The following is a 13,631-nucleotide window of genomic DNA, read 5'->3' on the forward strand; positions in this document are numbered from 1 at the left end:
TCTCTTTGCATCATACAATCCGTTCTTCACTCAGACATTCCAGGGATCTTCTAAAGTACAGATAGCGTCACAAAACCCCTCAGTAGTAGACAGTTAACAAATAGAAGATTCTTAGTCATTAGAGAAGAAAAAGGGGAACAGGACAGGACCTAAGTCAATGCATGTAATACAAATTGATGTTACTGATCAATGAAAACGGCATCTACGGGTGGCTTTATTAACTTTTACATAAGATTGAGGCCAATTTGCTTATTAGACTTTCAAAAATAGAGATGAATTTAAGGATTTAGATTTCTTCTCATTCCTGGGTGCTGCTACCTTTGCTTAAAAAGCCCTTGATTGTCAACAATAGCCAAATTATCCATTGACTGATGAATGGATAAAGATGGTGTAGTATGTATATACAATGCAATGCTACTCAGCCATAAAAAAAAAGAAAGAAAGAAAGAAAAAGAAAAAGGAAAAGAAAAAGAAATCTTGCCATTTGCAACAGTATGGATGGAGCTAGAGTATATTATGCTAAGTGAAATAAGGCAGTCAGGGAAAGAAATTACCACTTGCTCTCACTTGTGAATTTAAGACAGAAAGCAGATGAACATATGGGAAGTGGGAATAGAAAAAAAAGGAGAGAGGGAAACAAGCCCCAAGATAGTTTTAAGGATAGAGAACAAATTGAGGGTTGATGGAGGGAGGTGGGTGGGGGATGGGCTGGATGGGTGATGGGTACTAAAGAGGGCAACTGTGGTGAGTGTTGGGTGTTGTATATAAGTGGTGAGTCACTTAATTCCACTCAAGAACCAATATTGCACTGTATGTTAACTAAGTAAAAAATTTCTAAAAAGCTCTTGTAATAGATTGCCATCACTTTTTAAGACAAAGCCCATAATTCATAAGTCCATAATCTGGCCCTTGCCTATCTCTGAGTCCCCATTCAGGCTTCTCTTTCCTAAACCCCCTCTTTAAAAACCATTCTTAAATCAAACTAGACTCTTGAGGGGGCAAGATCTTTCCTTTGGGCCTCAGGGTCTTAACACAGGCTGCTACCACTGCTTGAAACACTTTCCCCACATTGTACTTGGCTAACACCTACTTGCCCTTTGGGTTTCAGTGTAAATACTTCCTCAGCCTCAGGTCTGTGCACTACACAGTCTCACAGACCTCTGTATTTTAGTTTAGGAGCAGTTAGCCACTACTGTGATCAAATTAGTGTCTACTCCTTTCATTCCAGTTAATCTCCAACCCCCACCCCTCGACCCTAGATCGCATTTCCTACTTTATACCCACGGTGCCCAGCACATAGTAGGTTCCCCATAAACATCTGATGATAATAAATTTAGCAGACACGCTGCTTGCTATTTTAGAAAAGAAGTGCAGATACAGACTTCGTACCAAATTAGGAAGAGGACTCTATCTTTGGTCGAGTTTCTGTTTGGCTGTTTTTTTAACAGCTTGTTTGGGTTATTTAATAAGCATTACTCCACTAAAATTCACTCATGTAGTTAGCATTTGGCCGAACGGCGCTACAGGACGAATCACAACCTGGTGGGACCGGTCCCAGCTCGATACTTAAAGTAAAAACCAAGTGGGAAGCAACCACATTCAGGACTGGGAAAGCCCACCCCCCCTACTTCCGGTCCCGCCTTTCGCTAGGAGCGCGCCGGGGACTGGCCGCCGGAGCGGAGGGCGCGGACGGGGCGGGACTTCCTGTTTTTTTCCGGAGAGGAAGGACGCTTCCCCAGGTTGCGGGAAGATTTGAACTGCTGTTGCTTTCCTGTGTTTTGTTTTTTTTGTTTTTTGTTTTTTACGGGTTCATAGTTGGCGCTGCCGCTTCTCCCCCGCTACCCAAACAGGACGGACATCTCGACCAAAACACTCTCTCTGTGGCCTTATTCCCTTGCGGCCGTGATTGTTTTCTCTCATCAAGAAACATCACTTGTTGGTAATTTGTCAAATTCAAGAAACAACCCTGGAGAAACAGTCGTGGGCAGGCTTCAAGCATTTTCGCAAATTAAAGGGGCCTTTGGCCTCCTTTCCACGACTTTTCATCTCAGAACTGCCGTGTGAGTCCAAGACGTTGGTTGTTTTGGTGAGGCCTTTTCACTAACTAGGTATTGCCATTTGGAAGAATGAGCGCCATTGATAGCAAGTGCAGACTTGTGGCTTTTTGATCGTTTAGCGCTTAGACGTAATGTACGGGGTGGTGAAAAACAAACAGGAATAAGATGGTAGAGATGAGGCTGTGAGTTGGAGCTGGATTATGTTTTCTTATAATATGCCGGGAACTTTAGATTTTCCGCTGTTTCTTGTGTCTGCTCCTTATTCAAAATAAATAACAATTATATCTCAGTAACCTTTTTTTTTTTTTAAATTAAAAACTTGGCCAAACATAGAGACCTTTTCCCAGTTGGCAATCCGAAAACACAAGTTTTCCAACCTGTTTTTTTTTTTCCTTAAATAGCAAGTGGGTATCTGAGTTTATATGTATATGTGTGTGTATGCTTTTATTACTATGTATAAATACATTTATTGCTATGAATATTTATTGTTTGTGAAAAGAACAAGCACCTGAACAAGTGATGTGAACTTGGTATGGTCTGGATTGTGGAAAGTTACCTGTAACAGCAGTACTGGAAATGGAGAGGGAAAAAACTGAAGAAGGTGCAAGATAGCTGCAGAAATGGAGGGGAGGGTTGATGGTCTGAAATGGAAAAGGAGCCAGTTTCATAAAAGAAACCTGCCAAATCAGCAAGATATGTTATAGGGGTGTGGAGAAAAACAGTGAAAAGTCAAATAGTGCTAACATTGTGATGCCATTAACTCAAATTGCAAATTCAGGAGGAGCAGGAATTTTGAAATTCACTTATTATTCTTTCATCATTAAATAAATATTTATTGCACCCTTATTATTTGCTAAGTGTTGTTTTAAATATCAGCGATACTACTGTGAATAAGACAGATGAGGTCTCTGGTCTGATTTGAGTTTGTATCCTAGTGGAAAAAGACAAAAAGCAGAGAAATTAATAGAATCAGTTTTGATAGTGATAGATGGTATGAATAAAAAAGATGAAATGAATTAAAATGGGACTGGGAGGGATGCCTGGGTGGCTCAGTCTATTAAGCTTCTGCCTTTGGCTCAGGTCATGATCCCAGGGTTTTTGAGTCCTGCATCCCACTCCCTGCTCCGCGGGCAACCTGCTTTTCCTTCTGCCTGCTGTTCCCCCTGCTTGTACTGTCCTTCCCTCTCTTTCTCTCTGACAAATAAATAAAATCTTTAAAAGAAAAAAAGTGATTGGGAGATGGTTGGAAACAACTTTAATTGAGATGAACAAGTCAGGCCTTTGAGGAAGTGATATTTAAGCTTAAAAGACAAAGATCCAGCCATGTGATAAGCCAGGGAAAGGGCGTATTAGACAGTAAGAACTGTGCAAAGGTTCTGAGATAGGAAACAGCTTGTTTTGAAAACATTAAAAAGTTCAGTGTAGCTAAAGTCCTGAACAAGGAGAAGACATTTGGAGATGACATTTGGAGAGCAAGATGAAGCCAGATTGTGTGGCTGCTATAGGTCACAGTTCGGAATTTTATTTAAGTGCAAAATGGTAGATTGTGAACCAGGATGTACTAGATCTCATTTTAATTTTAAAAGATCCCTCTGGCTACTGTATGTAGACTGGACTTGAGGGAGTTAATAGTGAAAGTGAAATTGGGAAACGCTATAGAAGTCTGCTTTGGTGGGAGTGATGTTGTTCCATTTTAGTCATATTGATTAAGTTTGGTTTATCTCTGGCACAAGGACATGAAGAGAGGTCTAGCAGGCAGCTTGAAGTTCTGGGGAGAAGTCAGGTGGATTTGGAAGTTTTCTAGAGAGGGGAAATTAATAAAATTGTGTGAATGTCCTCAGGAGAAACCATATGCGTTAATGTGTACTTCTATTCTAACATATTTTACAAAAGATTATAATTATATGCACCTGATTACATACATTGAAAGGGGGTAAGATTTTTTTTTTAAAGCAAGAGTGGGCATAAAAGCAACATGAGTGGTTATAGTAAGAAGAGACGAAATGGGACTAAGGTCCTAAATCCTTGATTTAAGAGAATGGTGAAAGGAAATGATTACACTAAAAACAGAGGTTGGGGTCCCTGGCTGGCTTAGTTGGTAGAGCGTGACTCCTAATCTCAGGATCATGAGTTCAAGCCCCACGTTGCGTGGAGTCTACTTAAAATTAAAAAAAATTAAACTAAAAACAGAGGTAGATGTAGTGGGAGAAACCATGGCACTCTCTCCTTTTTTTTTTTTTTTTAAAGAAAATTAAAAGGCAGAGGAAAAGAGAATTTGGTGCAGGGGAAGGTAGAAAACATTGTCACTGAGTGATCAGCTTAGTAGGGTGAAAACTGAAGTTACTGGATGTAGGAAGATTTTGGTGACCATAATGAAAAATTTCAGTAGAAAGGTGGAGGAAAGCTGGATTACAATGGATTGAAGACAAATGGGAGAGAAAGTAGACAATGAGTGGATATCATATCCAAGTTTTTTGGTAGGCAAAAAGAGCATACTGGGGGAAGTTACTTTTTTCTGTCAGGTGAAAGTTGATCACCTGAGTAATAGGAGATAATGTCCTAGAAGAAGATAGGTTAGTGTTTAGAAAGGAAAGTCTTAAGAAGGATGATGTCCTAAGGGCACTTAGGTGGCTCAGCTGGTAGAGCTTCCAACTCTTGGTTTCAGGTCAGGTCGTGATCTCAGGGTCCTGAGATGGAGCCCCGCGTTGGGCTCCACGAGCAGTGGGGAGTCTGCTTAAATATTTTCTCCCTCTGCTCTCCCCACCCTCCCTCTTTTCCTCTCTCTCTTTCTCTCTCTGATAAATGAATATATTTTAAAACAAAAAAGGATGGTATTCTAAAGGGAGATGGATAAGTGTCGGAGAAGGTGGCGATGGTGTTAGAAAGGAATCATAAGATTTACTGAGCTGCAGGATGCCTGGGTGGCTCATGGGATGCCTGGGTGGTTCAGTCAGTTAAGAATCTGCCATTGACTCAGGTCATGATCCCTGCATGCTGGGGTCGGGTCCTCATTGGGCTCCTTGTTTGGCAGGGAGCCTGCTTCTCCCTCTGCCTGCCACTCCCCCTGCTTGTGCACTCTCTCTCTCTCTGACAAACAGACAAATGAATAAAATCTTTTTAAAAAAAGATTGGGCTCCTATAAAGCAACGTTGGAATTCTGGTACTGGGATATGTGTTGTCTGGTTTGATCCTTGCAACAATCTTGTTTCTGTGCCCCATTTTACAAACAAGGAAACAAACAGCCTGAAGCTTTAGCTAGTAAATGGGGGAGTGTGAATGGAAAACCTCTAATTCCCTTTCGGTCAAACCTATATGGAAAACACAGGTGATGACAGTCATTTTAGAGACAGGGAAGAGAAAATTGAATTCATTGAAATAAAAGTAAGTCTAAGACACTAGAAGGTTAATTAGCTTGCTCAGTAGTGACATGGAACTACTTTAATTTCAGACTAGGAACAAAAATCCAGGAACACTTTTTCAGTGTTCTTTTTTCTTAGGCCTAATAGTCTTTTGGCCTGCCTTTTGCATATATTACAAAGGATTTGCTAAATTCTTATTGCAAAGAGGGAATTTGCTTGCTATATGAAATGACTTACTGAGCATAAAATTTACAAAAGTTAAACCTCAGGAGAACTAAAGCTATTAAAATTATAAAGGCAGTTATAACTTGGTGGGCTTTTTTCTCCCTCTAGTTTATCTTCCCACACTGGAGTAAAGCCCTAGGGGTTAATCAAGGCCTTCTGTTCAGGTTGTTAATTTCAGATCATTTAGAAGTATGTAGTAAAATAATCACTTCTTAAAATTTTATTTTAGAGAGAAAGAGAGTTGGGGGGTAGGAGCAGAGGGAGAGGAAATGGAGGGGGGCAAGAATCTCAAGCTGACTCTGGGCTGAGTGCAGAGCCCAATGTGGGGCTCGATGTCACACAGGACCCAAGCCAAAACCAAGAGTCAGATGCCCAACCAACTGAGCCACCTGGGTGCCCCAATAATCACTTTTCCCCCCAACAAAAATAAACGCAAGGGAGATGCATTTTGCTTATGTTCTTGGAAAATGCATCCAATTTTTTATGATAGAACTTTTGTATCTTAAAAGAACTATTTGTGCTACCCTATTTCCTATTTCTTTCAGTCTTCACCTTGGAAGGACGTTTTATCCCCAGTCCTAGTAATGGCAGCTGAAGTGCGGATGGTACTTTATGAAGATGATTCAGTGCAAGTGCAATATGTTGATGGTTCCAGACTGCAGCTTTCTCCATGTGGCTCCGAATTTTTATTTGAAAAGCCACGTCCTATTTCAGCACATCCTTTAGAACAACCAGAAAGAATTCGGCAAAGGACACACTTTGTTATTAGCACTTACCGAGTGAGTAAAGATGACACAAAAACGGCTCTTTCTGATATCAGAATATTGTTGAGGTGGTCAGAATATGGAAAGTAGTTAGTATTCCAGATTACAGTCACTCTAAATTGATGCTTAAGTTATTTTACATTTTTGAAGATTACGTTTTGTATTTCTTTTTGTAGGAGCAACTACAGCGAGCCCTAGATTTTCGAAATTCTTTTGCTGTTTGCCCTTTTTTATCTGAAAGCATCATACCTTCTGAAAGAAAAAAGGTAATTTTTTAAAGCTTTTTTAATAAGTAATATTTGAGGGGCAAGCAAATAGAAACAGGTAGTTTCATATTTAATCTTTTTCTTCATGATACTTGGGAATACACACCTTGCTATAAAATGCGTAGGCTTGGGGCACCTGGGTGGCTCAGTGGGTTAAAGCCTCTGCCTTCGGCTCAGGTCATGATCCCAGCATCCTGGGATCGGGCCCCGAATCGGGCTCTCTGCTCTGTGGGGAGCCTGCTTCCTCCTCTCTCTCTGCCTGCTTCTCTGCCTACTTGTGATCTCTGTCTGTCAAATAAATAAAATTTTTTAAAAAATTGCATAGGCTTGGGGCGCCTGGGTGGCTCAGTGGGTTAAGCCGCTGCCTTCGGCTCAGGTCATGATCTCAGGGTCCTGGGATCGGGTCCCGCATCGGGCTCTCTGCTCAGCGGGGAGCCTGCTTCCCTCTCTCTCTCTCTCTGCCTGCCTCTCCATCTACTTGTAATTTCTCTCTGTCAAATAAATAAATAAAATCTTTAAAAAAAAAAATTGCATAGGCTTATATTTTTCACTTGACTAGGATGTTCTGGTATGTTAAATACTGATTGAGACTCTGAAGGTACATAGTTCATCTTCCTGCCTTTTTCTTTGTATCCAAAGATTCTACTCAGAACTTTTTTTATTGATGACTTTTTGATTCTCAGAGGTATTCAAAAGTAAGAAATTATGTGGCCATTTTTAATAGTTTATGTGCAGTTCATGTGTAGTAGAGATGTATAATTTATAGGTATACACATTTTATTTTTTTTGCTTGTATTCTATTTTGAACTTTTATGAATAATACTATAGCTATCATTTATTGAGGATTTACTATGTTCCAAGAACTAGGAATGATATTTAAAATATTTAATAAGACCAGTCAGTATGGCATGGGTTCCTAATCATCAAAATGGATGTCCAGCCAGTCAGAACAGGTATATTCAGCCCCTTTTTACAGGTGAGGGAATTAAATCTCAGAGAGTTTACCTAATCTTGTTCATGGACATTTTCTAAAAGACAGTCAGGATTTGAATCCAGTGTATCTGACTCTGAAGACTGTCTTTTAATCACTTTCCACTGTTGTCATGATGGCAAAGGAGTCGAGAAAAATTGTAAGGTGTAACTTAGCCTATAAGTTAGTACTACTAACTTTTGAGTAACTTTTTTCATTGAAACTGTATAGTTTGCTGTAGTAGGATTATTAGATAATCTAATTCTAGAAGAGAGAATTTTTTTTAAAGATTTTATTTATTTATTTGACAGACAGAGATCATAAGTAGGCAGAGAGGCAGGCAGAGAGAGAGGGGGAAGCAGGCTCCCTGCTGAGCAGAGAGCCTGATGCGGTGCTCGATCCCAGGACCCTGGGATCATGACCTGAGCCGAAAGCAGAGGCTTAACCCACTGAGCCACCCAGGCGCCCCGAGAGAATTTTTTTTTTAAGATGCATTCATTTATATGAGAGAGAGAGACAGCATGAGTGAGGGGAGAGGCAGAGAGAAAGGGAGAAACTGACTGACTCCCTGCCGAGCAGGAAGCCTGATGTGGGGCTCAACGTGGGGCTCCATCCCAGGACCCTTGGACTATCACCTAAGCTGAATGCAGACACTTAATCAGCTGAGCCACCCAGGCTCCCCGAAGAGAGAACTTTCATTTATTTATTTTTTTAAAGATTTATTTTTTATTGTTTATTTGACAGAGAGAGAGATGACAATTAGGCGGAGAGGCAGGGAGAGGGGGAAGCAGGCTCCCTGCTGAGCAGAGAGCCCAATGCGAGGCTCGATCCTAGAATCGAGGCTCAACCCATTGAGCTACCCAGGCGCCCCAAAGGGTGAACTTTCTGAACTGACCATCCTTACAACCCAGCTTTGCCATCAGTGAACACTGTATGAACATCTGTACACATAAATAGCATATAAGTTTAAGAGGCTTTCTTGATACTAGTTTTTGTGAATTTAAGGTTTTATATAAATGGAAGCTGAAATGTTTAACTGTTGCCAAGATTAACTGATTAAAAGACTGTTACATGACCCTACTGTTTTTATCTCATATGAAGAGATGCTGTAGACCTGGCACCAGTTATAAGTCTGTTTGCTATTGGTCAGGATCAGTTTACCTTTGAGTAATTCAGGGTTTCTTTGTTTTTAGATTTATTTATTTATTTGAGAGGGAGAGAGGGTACATGCAAATGGGGGAGGGGTAGAGGGTGAGAACCCCCAAGCAGACTCTGCAGTGAGTGCACAGCCCGACACAGGGCTTGATCTCATGACACATGAGATGATGACCTGAGCCAAACCCAAGAACCCAATGCTCAACTGACTGAGCCACCCAGGCGCCCCTAGTAAGTCAATTTTTAAAAAAACATTGCTCTTTAAACTACCCGGAATTTATTTTAAGGTATGGTATGACAGGTGCTACTTAGGATAGGTACTTTATACACGTTATCTTAGTCTATTTGATAGCCCTTTGAGATAACTTTTCCCACATGCTATTCAGTAATTCCAGTACAATTCATTAAGTCATTCTCCCCTTCCCTCCTTGTTTTGAAAAGTTTATGTTGTCACATGTAACATCTTAAGATATGCTTGATTCTGTTTCCTTATTATTTGAGTTGCTCTGTCAATGATTTTTATACTAGTTCTACACCATTTAAGTTGTGATTGCTTTTATTTTTATTTTATTTTATTTTTTTTAAAGATTTTATTTATTTATTTGACAGAGAGAAATCACAAGTAGATGGAGAGGCAGGCAGAGAGAGAGAGAGGAGGAAGCAGGCTCCCTGCTGAGCAGAGAGCCCGATGCGGGACTCGATCCCAGGACCCTGAGATCATGACCTGAGCCGAAGGCAGCGGCTTAACCCACTGAGCCACCCAGGCGCCCCAAGCTGTGATTGCTTTTAATGTACTACATTGTGTTGTTTGTACATTGTAGTGCTGGTCTTCCCTCATTAATATTCTTTTTCAGGGTAGACTTTTGGGAAGGGCTGAAAATCTATCTCTGATCCTTTTTTTATTTTTATTTTTTTTTGGTGAGCAGCAAAGCAAGGTTTATTGATCATATTACATTTCAAACAAAAATATGTCTAACACTAAATATAGTCAGGATCATTTTTTTCTTTTTCCTCTCTTTCATTTTTTATATGTATGTGTGTGTTTATTTTACATCTTTCTAAGCGAGATAATCTTAACAATATCAAATATTCTGTGGAAAATGCATATAGACCGACACGTGGCTCTCCATTTTTCATTTTCTCTAGGTAGTAAAACACAAACCCAACTTCAAGAGATTTCTTGCCCAATATGTAAGCATCAAATGTATGGAAACATTGGACTGTTGACAAAATACTCCCCATCTCTCTTTCTCTCCTCTACTCAGCTTATCTTCGTTGACTTCTCAGAAGTGAGGTGGCCCAGGCCTGACACCGATGATGGCATGATACTTACACAGAGCGGCAGCGTGAAGATAGTATCGTTGGATGGACACGCATACCTTTGCCTGCCCAGATCGCAGCATGAATTCACAGTACATTTTTTGTGTAAAGTAAGCCAGAAGCCAAATTCGTCTATAGTATTGTCAGAAAAGAAGAATCAAGCCAGAAAGGACAAGCTAGTGGAAAAAGCAGGCAAAACCTGTACCTATGGAAGTTTACCAAGACAGAGACTGAAGAATAAAGAGAATGAACTTTATTGTTTGCTCACGAAATCCAAGGAAACTTTAGAGAAGGAGAGCTGTGCAGACGGAGCTGAAGGGAAGGAGGAGCCACCTCCGCCTGGTACCCGACACACGTGTGTGTACACGTGGGTGAAGCAGCGCTGGCCTGTGGCCTCCTGTCCTGAGGAATGGAAATATCCTTTGTCTTTAGCACTTCATTTTCATAATAAAATCAGCAGTATGTCGAGAAGTGAGGCAGACACCTCCCAGGGTAGAACATTCACTTCTGAGATTTCAGAGGAAAGAGGAAAAGAGGTTTCTGTTCTTCCCAGGGCCCTGCTACTCAGCTGTCCTGTCCCCCACCTGCACAGGTAATGGGAGAATGGCTTCTTTGTCATCAAGCTCTTGTCAGAGCCTGTCCTTAACTAAAGATAATTTTTCTTCCTCAGTCATCTGCTGCCATTCATAAGGGAAGTTCATTTGGTGGTCCAAAACTTTGCTCATAATCGATAGTAAATCATTTCCCTAGCCCATGCATTTTGTAGGTCCCTTACTGTCTGCCCATGCGTTGAGTTTGTGCAAGGCTGACTGTACACTGCATCCTCTGTGACGCACAGACTGTGGAGATGACCAGGACACAGTCCCTACTTCTCCGGGAGCTTAGACTCTGTGAAGGTCACCGTCACTGAAATGATAATGAAAGTGTGGTGATGGCACAGGGCTCTGATGGTGAGCACAGAGGAACATCAGCTGCCGCTCCGTGGAGCCCATCACATGGGGGGCTGGAGCCCGGAGCTGACGGTTTGTGATCCTGGGTTCGTTCTTTCATGCCTAGTCTCAGAGGCCACGCCTGTCTTTGGTGAGCTAACTATAAATCAATTCATTGAACATTTTTGAAAAAAGCAGTGAACGTTCCATCGACTAAGAGGTCAAAATCCTCTCTCAGGAGCACAGTAGTGATGGTAGTAGCTGACACGAGGTGCCTACGTGCCAGGCACCCTGGCACTGCACCTGTTGGGTTAGCATAGGAATTGCATGAGGTAAGTACTGTTATCACCCCAATTTATAGAGGAACTTGAGACACAGGAAGGTTAAGTAACCCTAGCAGAGTCACATAGCTAGCGCGTGCAGAATTGGGCTTTGATCCAGATTGTCTCTTAGGATATATTTGTTATTTAAAGCAAAATGGGAGTAATTTTTCAGGCTTGTCATGATTATCTAGTTAAAATTGGAATCTAGTATTTTAAGTACACACTGAAAGAGATTTAGGCTTCTGAATGAACAGTTTTCAATAACTTGCCACTAACCTCAGATTAAAGTCCATTTTCTTTAAACCTGTCTAAACAGGCCTGCCATTTTCTGATCCCTTCCTACATCTGTAATCCTCACCACACTTCCCTTGTTCTTTCTACTCTTGCTCAACTGGCCTTTTTAGAATTTCTAGAATGCGTGTCCAAGCTTTGTTTCACCACTGCACCTGCTCTTTTCTCAGCCAGGAACACTGCTTTCTCTTTCTCAACTCGCTAACTTGTGCACATTTGCAGGTCTCAGCGGAAGCCTTTCTTCCTTCCGGTGGTTGTCCTAAAGTCCCCAGACAGATTAGGTTCTTCTACAATCCCATAGCATCCAGTAACTCTCCTTTCTTTGTGTTCTGTGTCTACTGCTTAACATCCATACTTGATAGGCATCTTCACTGAGGGCAGTGACTGTGTCTGCTTTTTGGGGTGTTATATCCCTAGTGTGAATGACATAGATAATGCAGTAAATATATGCTGTTTGAATCCTAAACTTTAAAGGTTAGTAAAACTGTTAATTTATAAAATTGTGCTGAGATTGAATAGGGAGATTGTTAAAAATACTGAAGACAATACATGGACAAATAAGAAAAGTTTTCAATTTCCTTCCTACGCTTTTATATGAATTTTTACTTTTCTTTGACCTAACAAGTTAAGCAAGAAATACATCTTGTTATAGTAGCACTATTTTGTTGACTTCTAAAGGTAATTGTGTTGAGTGACGAGAATTGCAGGCTTGTATTTTGTCCTTCACAGGTGGAATTTTTGTGACTCACTTTCACAAAGACAGTTGGATGAAGAATATTCCTATCCCGAGCTGGTGAAAGTGGTTTGGTACAAAGGTGTAACTTATCGGTAAGGCACCTGTGTTGGAGTGGGAGCTCTTTAGCTATGTCAGAGGGGAGGGAGGCAGACAGACTCTCGCAAAAGGACACTTAGGCCAGGACCGTCATTCTTCTGTTTGGTCCTAAATTTTATAGTTCTAAATACGTCATTTTATGAGTGCACATAGGGGTCCTGTGACTGATTTACATTAACCATATTCACAGGATTTTTGTGACAACTTCAGAGCCAGAGAGGATTAGTTTTGCTGGTGAATGAAATACTCATCTCAGTTAGGATACCACTTCCCAGCATTAGAGGATCTAGTTGTCTGAATTAGTCACATCAAAATATTGCCTGTTGAGCGTGGAATTAGAGAAGATTAGAGGCTTCTCTGTGTCTGCATTATTCCACTGAATTATTCCTACCGCACCACAAAGTATAGCTCTCTGGTGACTAGAATGCTAATATTGGCTAGATTCAGGATTTCACTACTGTGAATAATGCTAGAAGAGCCCTACACAATTTTGTTCTTTAGGCTCTCCTTTTTTAGATGAAAGCCCACTCCCTCCTGACAACATATTCTTCATATTTTTTTTTTAAAGATTTTATTTATTTATTTGACAGAGAGAGATTACAAGTAGGCAGAGAGGCAGGCAGAGAGAGAGAGAGGAGGAAGCAGGCTCCCCGCTGAGCAGAGAGCCCGATGCGGGACTCGATCCCAGGACCCTGAGATCATGACCTGAGCCGAAGGCAGCGGCTTAACCCACTGAGCCACCCAGGCGCCCCTCTTCATATTTTTTTTAAAATGGACTTGGCTGAAGTTTTTACACATTATTTACCCCATACCTTGAGTGTAGTTGGCTGCCTCAGATGTGACCTTCTCTTAGAGGTAGCGCCTTTCACACATGGCTAATGTCATTCATTAGGTACTGAGTCCGCTAGTTTCATTATTGAAGAATAATCCTATTTTCAGGTTCTGAAGTTGTCATATTTAACTTCTTTGCAGTGGGCATTTCTTTGGTGATCAGTATATGCAGTGACTGTGTCTGCTTTGGCTACAGTGATTGGCAGTGGGGATACCAGGATGATAAGATGCCTGACTTCCAAAAACTAGGCTCAGTTGTTGAAATAGGTACATTAACCAGTTCTATGTGTTCTATTTATCGTTTGCAAA

The 13,631-nt window shown here is 41.0% G+C and overlaps 1 protein-coding gene across 3 annotated transcripts in view; it reads left to right on the forward strand.

The window, feature by feature from the left end:
* Window positions 1-1,700: 1,700 nt before the first annotated feature.
* Window positions 1,701-13,631, forward strand: part of C1H5orf34 (chromosome 1 C5orf34 homolog) — a 33,777-nt gene continuing 21,846 nt past the window's right edge. The window contains exons 1-5 of one of the 3 annotated variants that reach the window (XM_044232287.1): window positions 1,701-2,086; window positions 6,187-6,420; window positions 6,582-6,671; window positions 10,062-10,708; window positions 12,389-12,487. In XM_044232287.1, the coding sequence (XP_044088222.1) occupies window positions 6,226-6,420; window positions 6,582-6,671; window positions 10,062-10,708; window positions 12,389-12,487 (1,031 nt within the window). In that variant the 5' untranslated portion in view covers window positions 1,701-2,086; window positions 6,187-6,225. Of the gene's footprint in view, window positions 2,109-6,186; window positions 6,421-6,581; window positions 6,672-10,061; window positions 10,709-12,388; window positions 12,488-13,631 lie in introns of all 3 variants that reach the window. The other 2 variants (XM_044232297.1, XM_044232303.1) reach the window with 2 other exon arrangements.

The sequence above is a fragment of the Neovison vison genome, chromosome 1 (assembly GCF_020171115.1).
Source record: "Neovison vison isolate M4711 chromosome 1, ASM_NN_V1, whole genome shotgun sequence".
Classification (NCBI taxonomy): Eukaryota; Metazoa; Chordata; class Mammalia; order Carnivora; family Mustelidae; genus Neogale; species Neogale vison.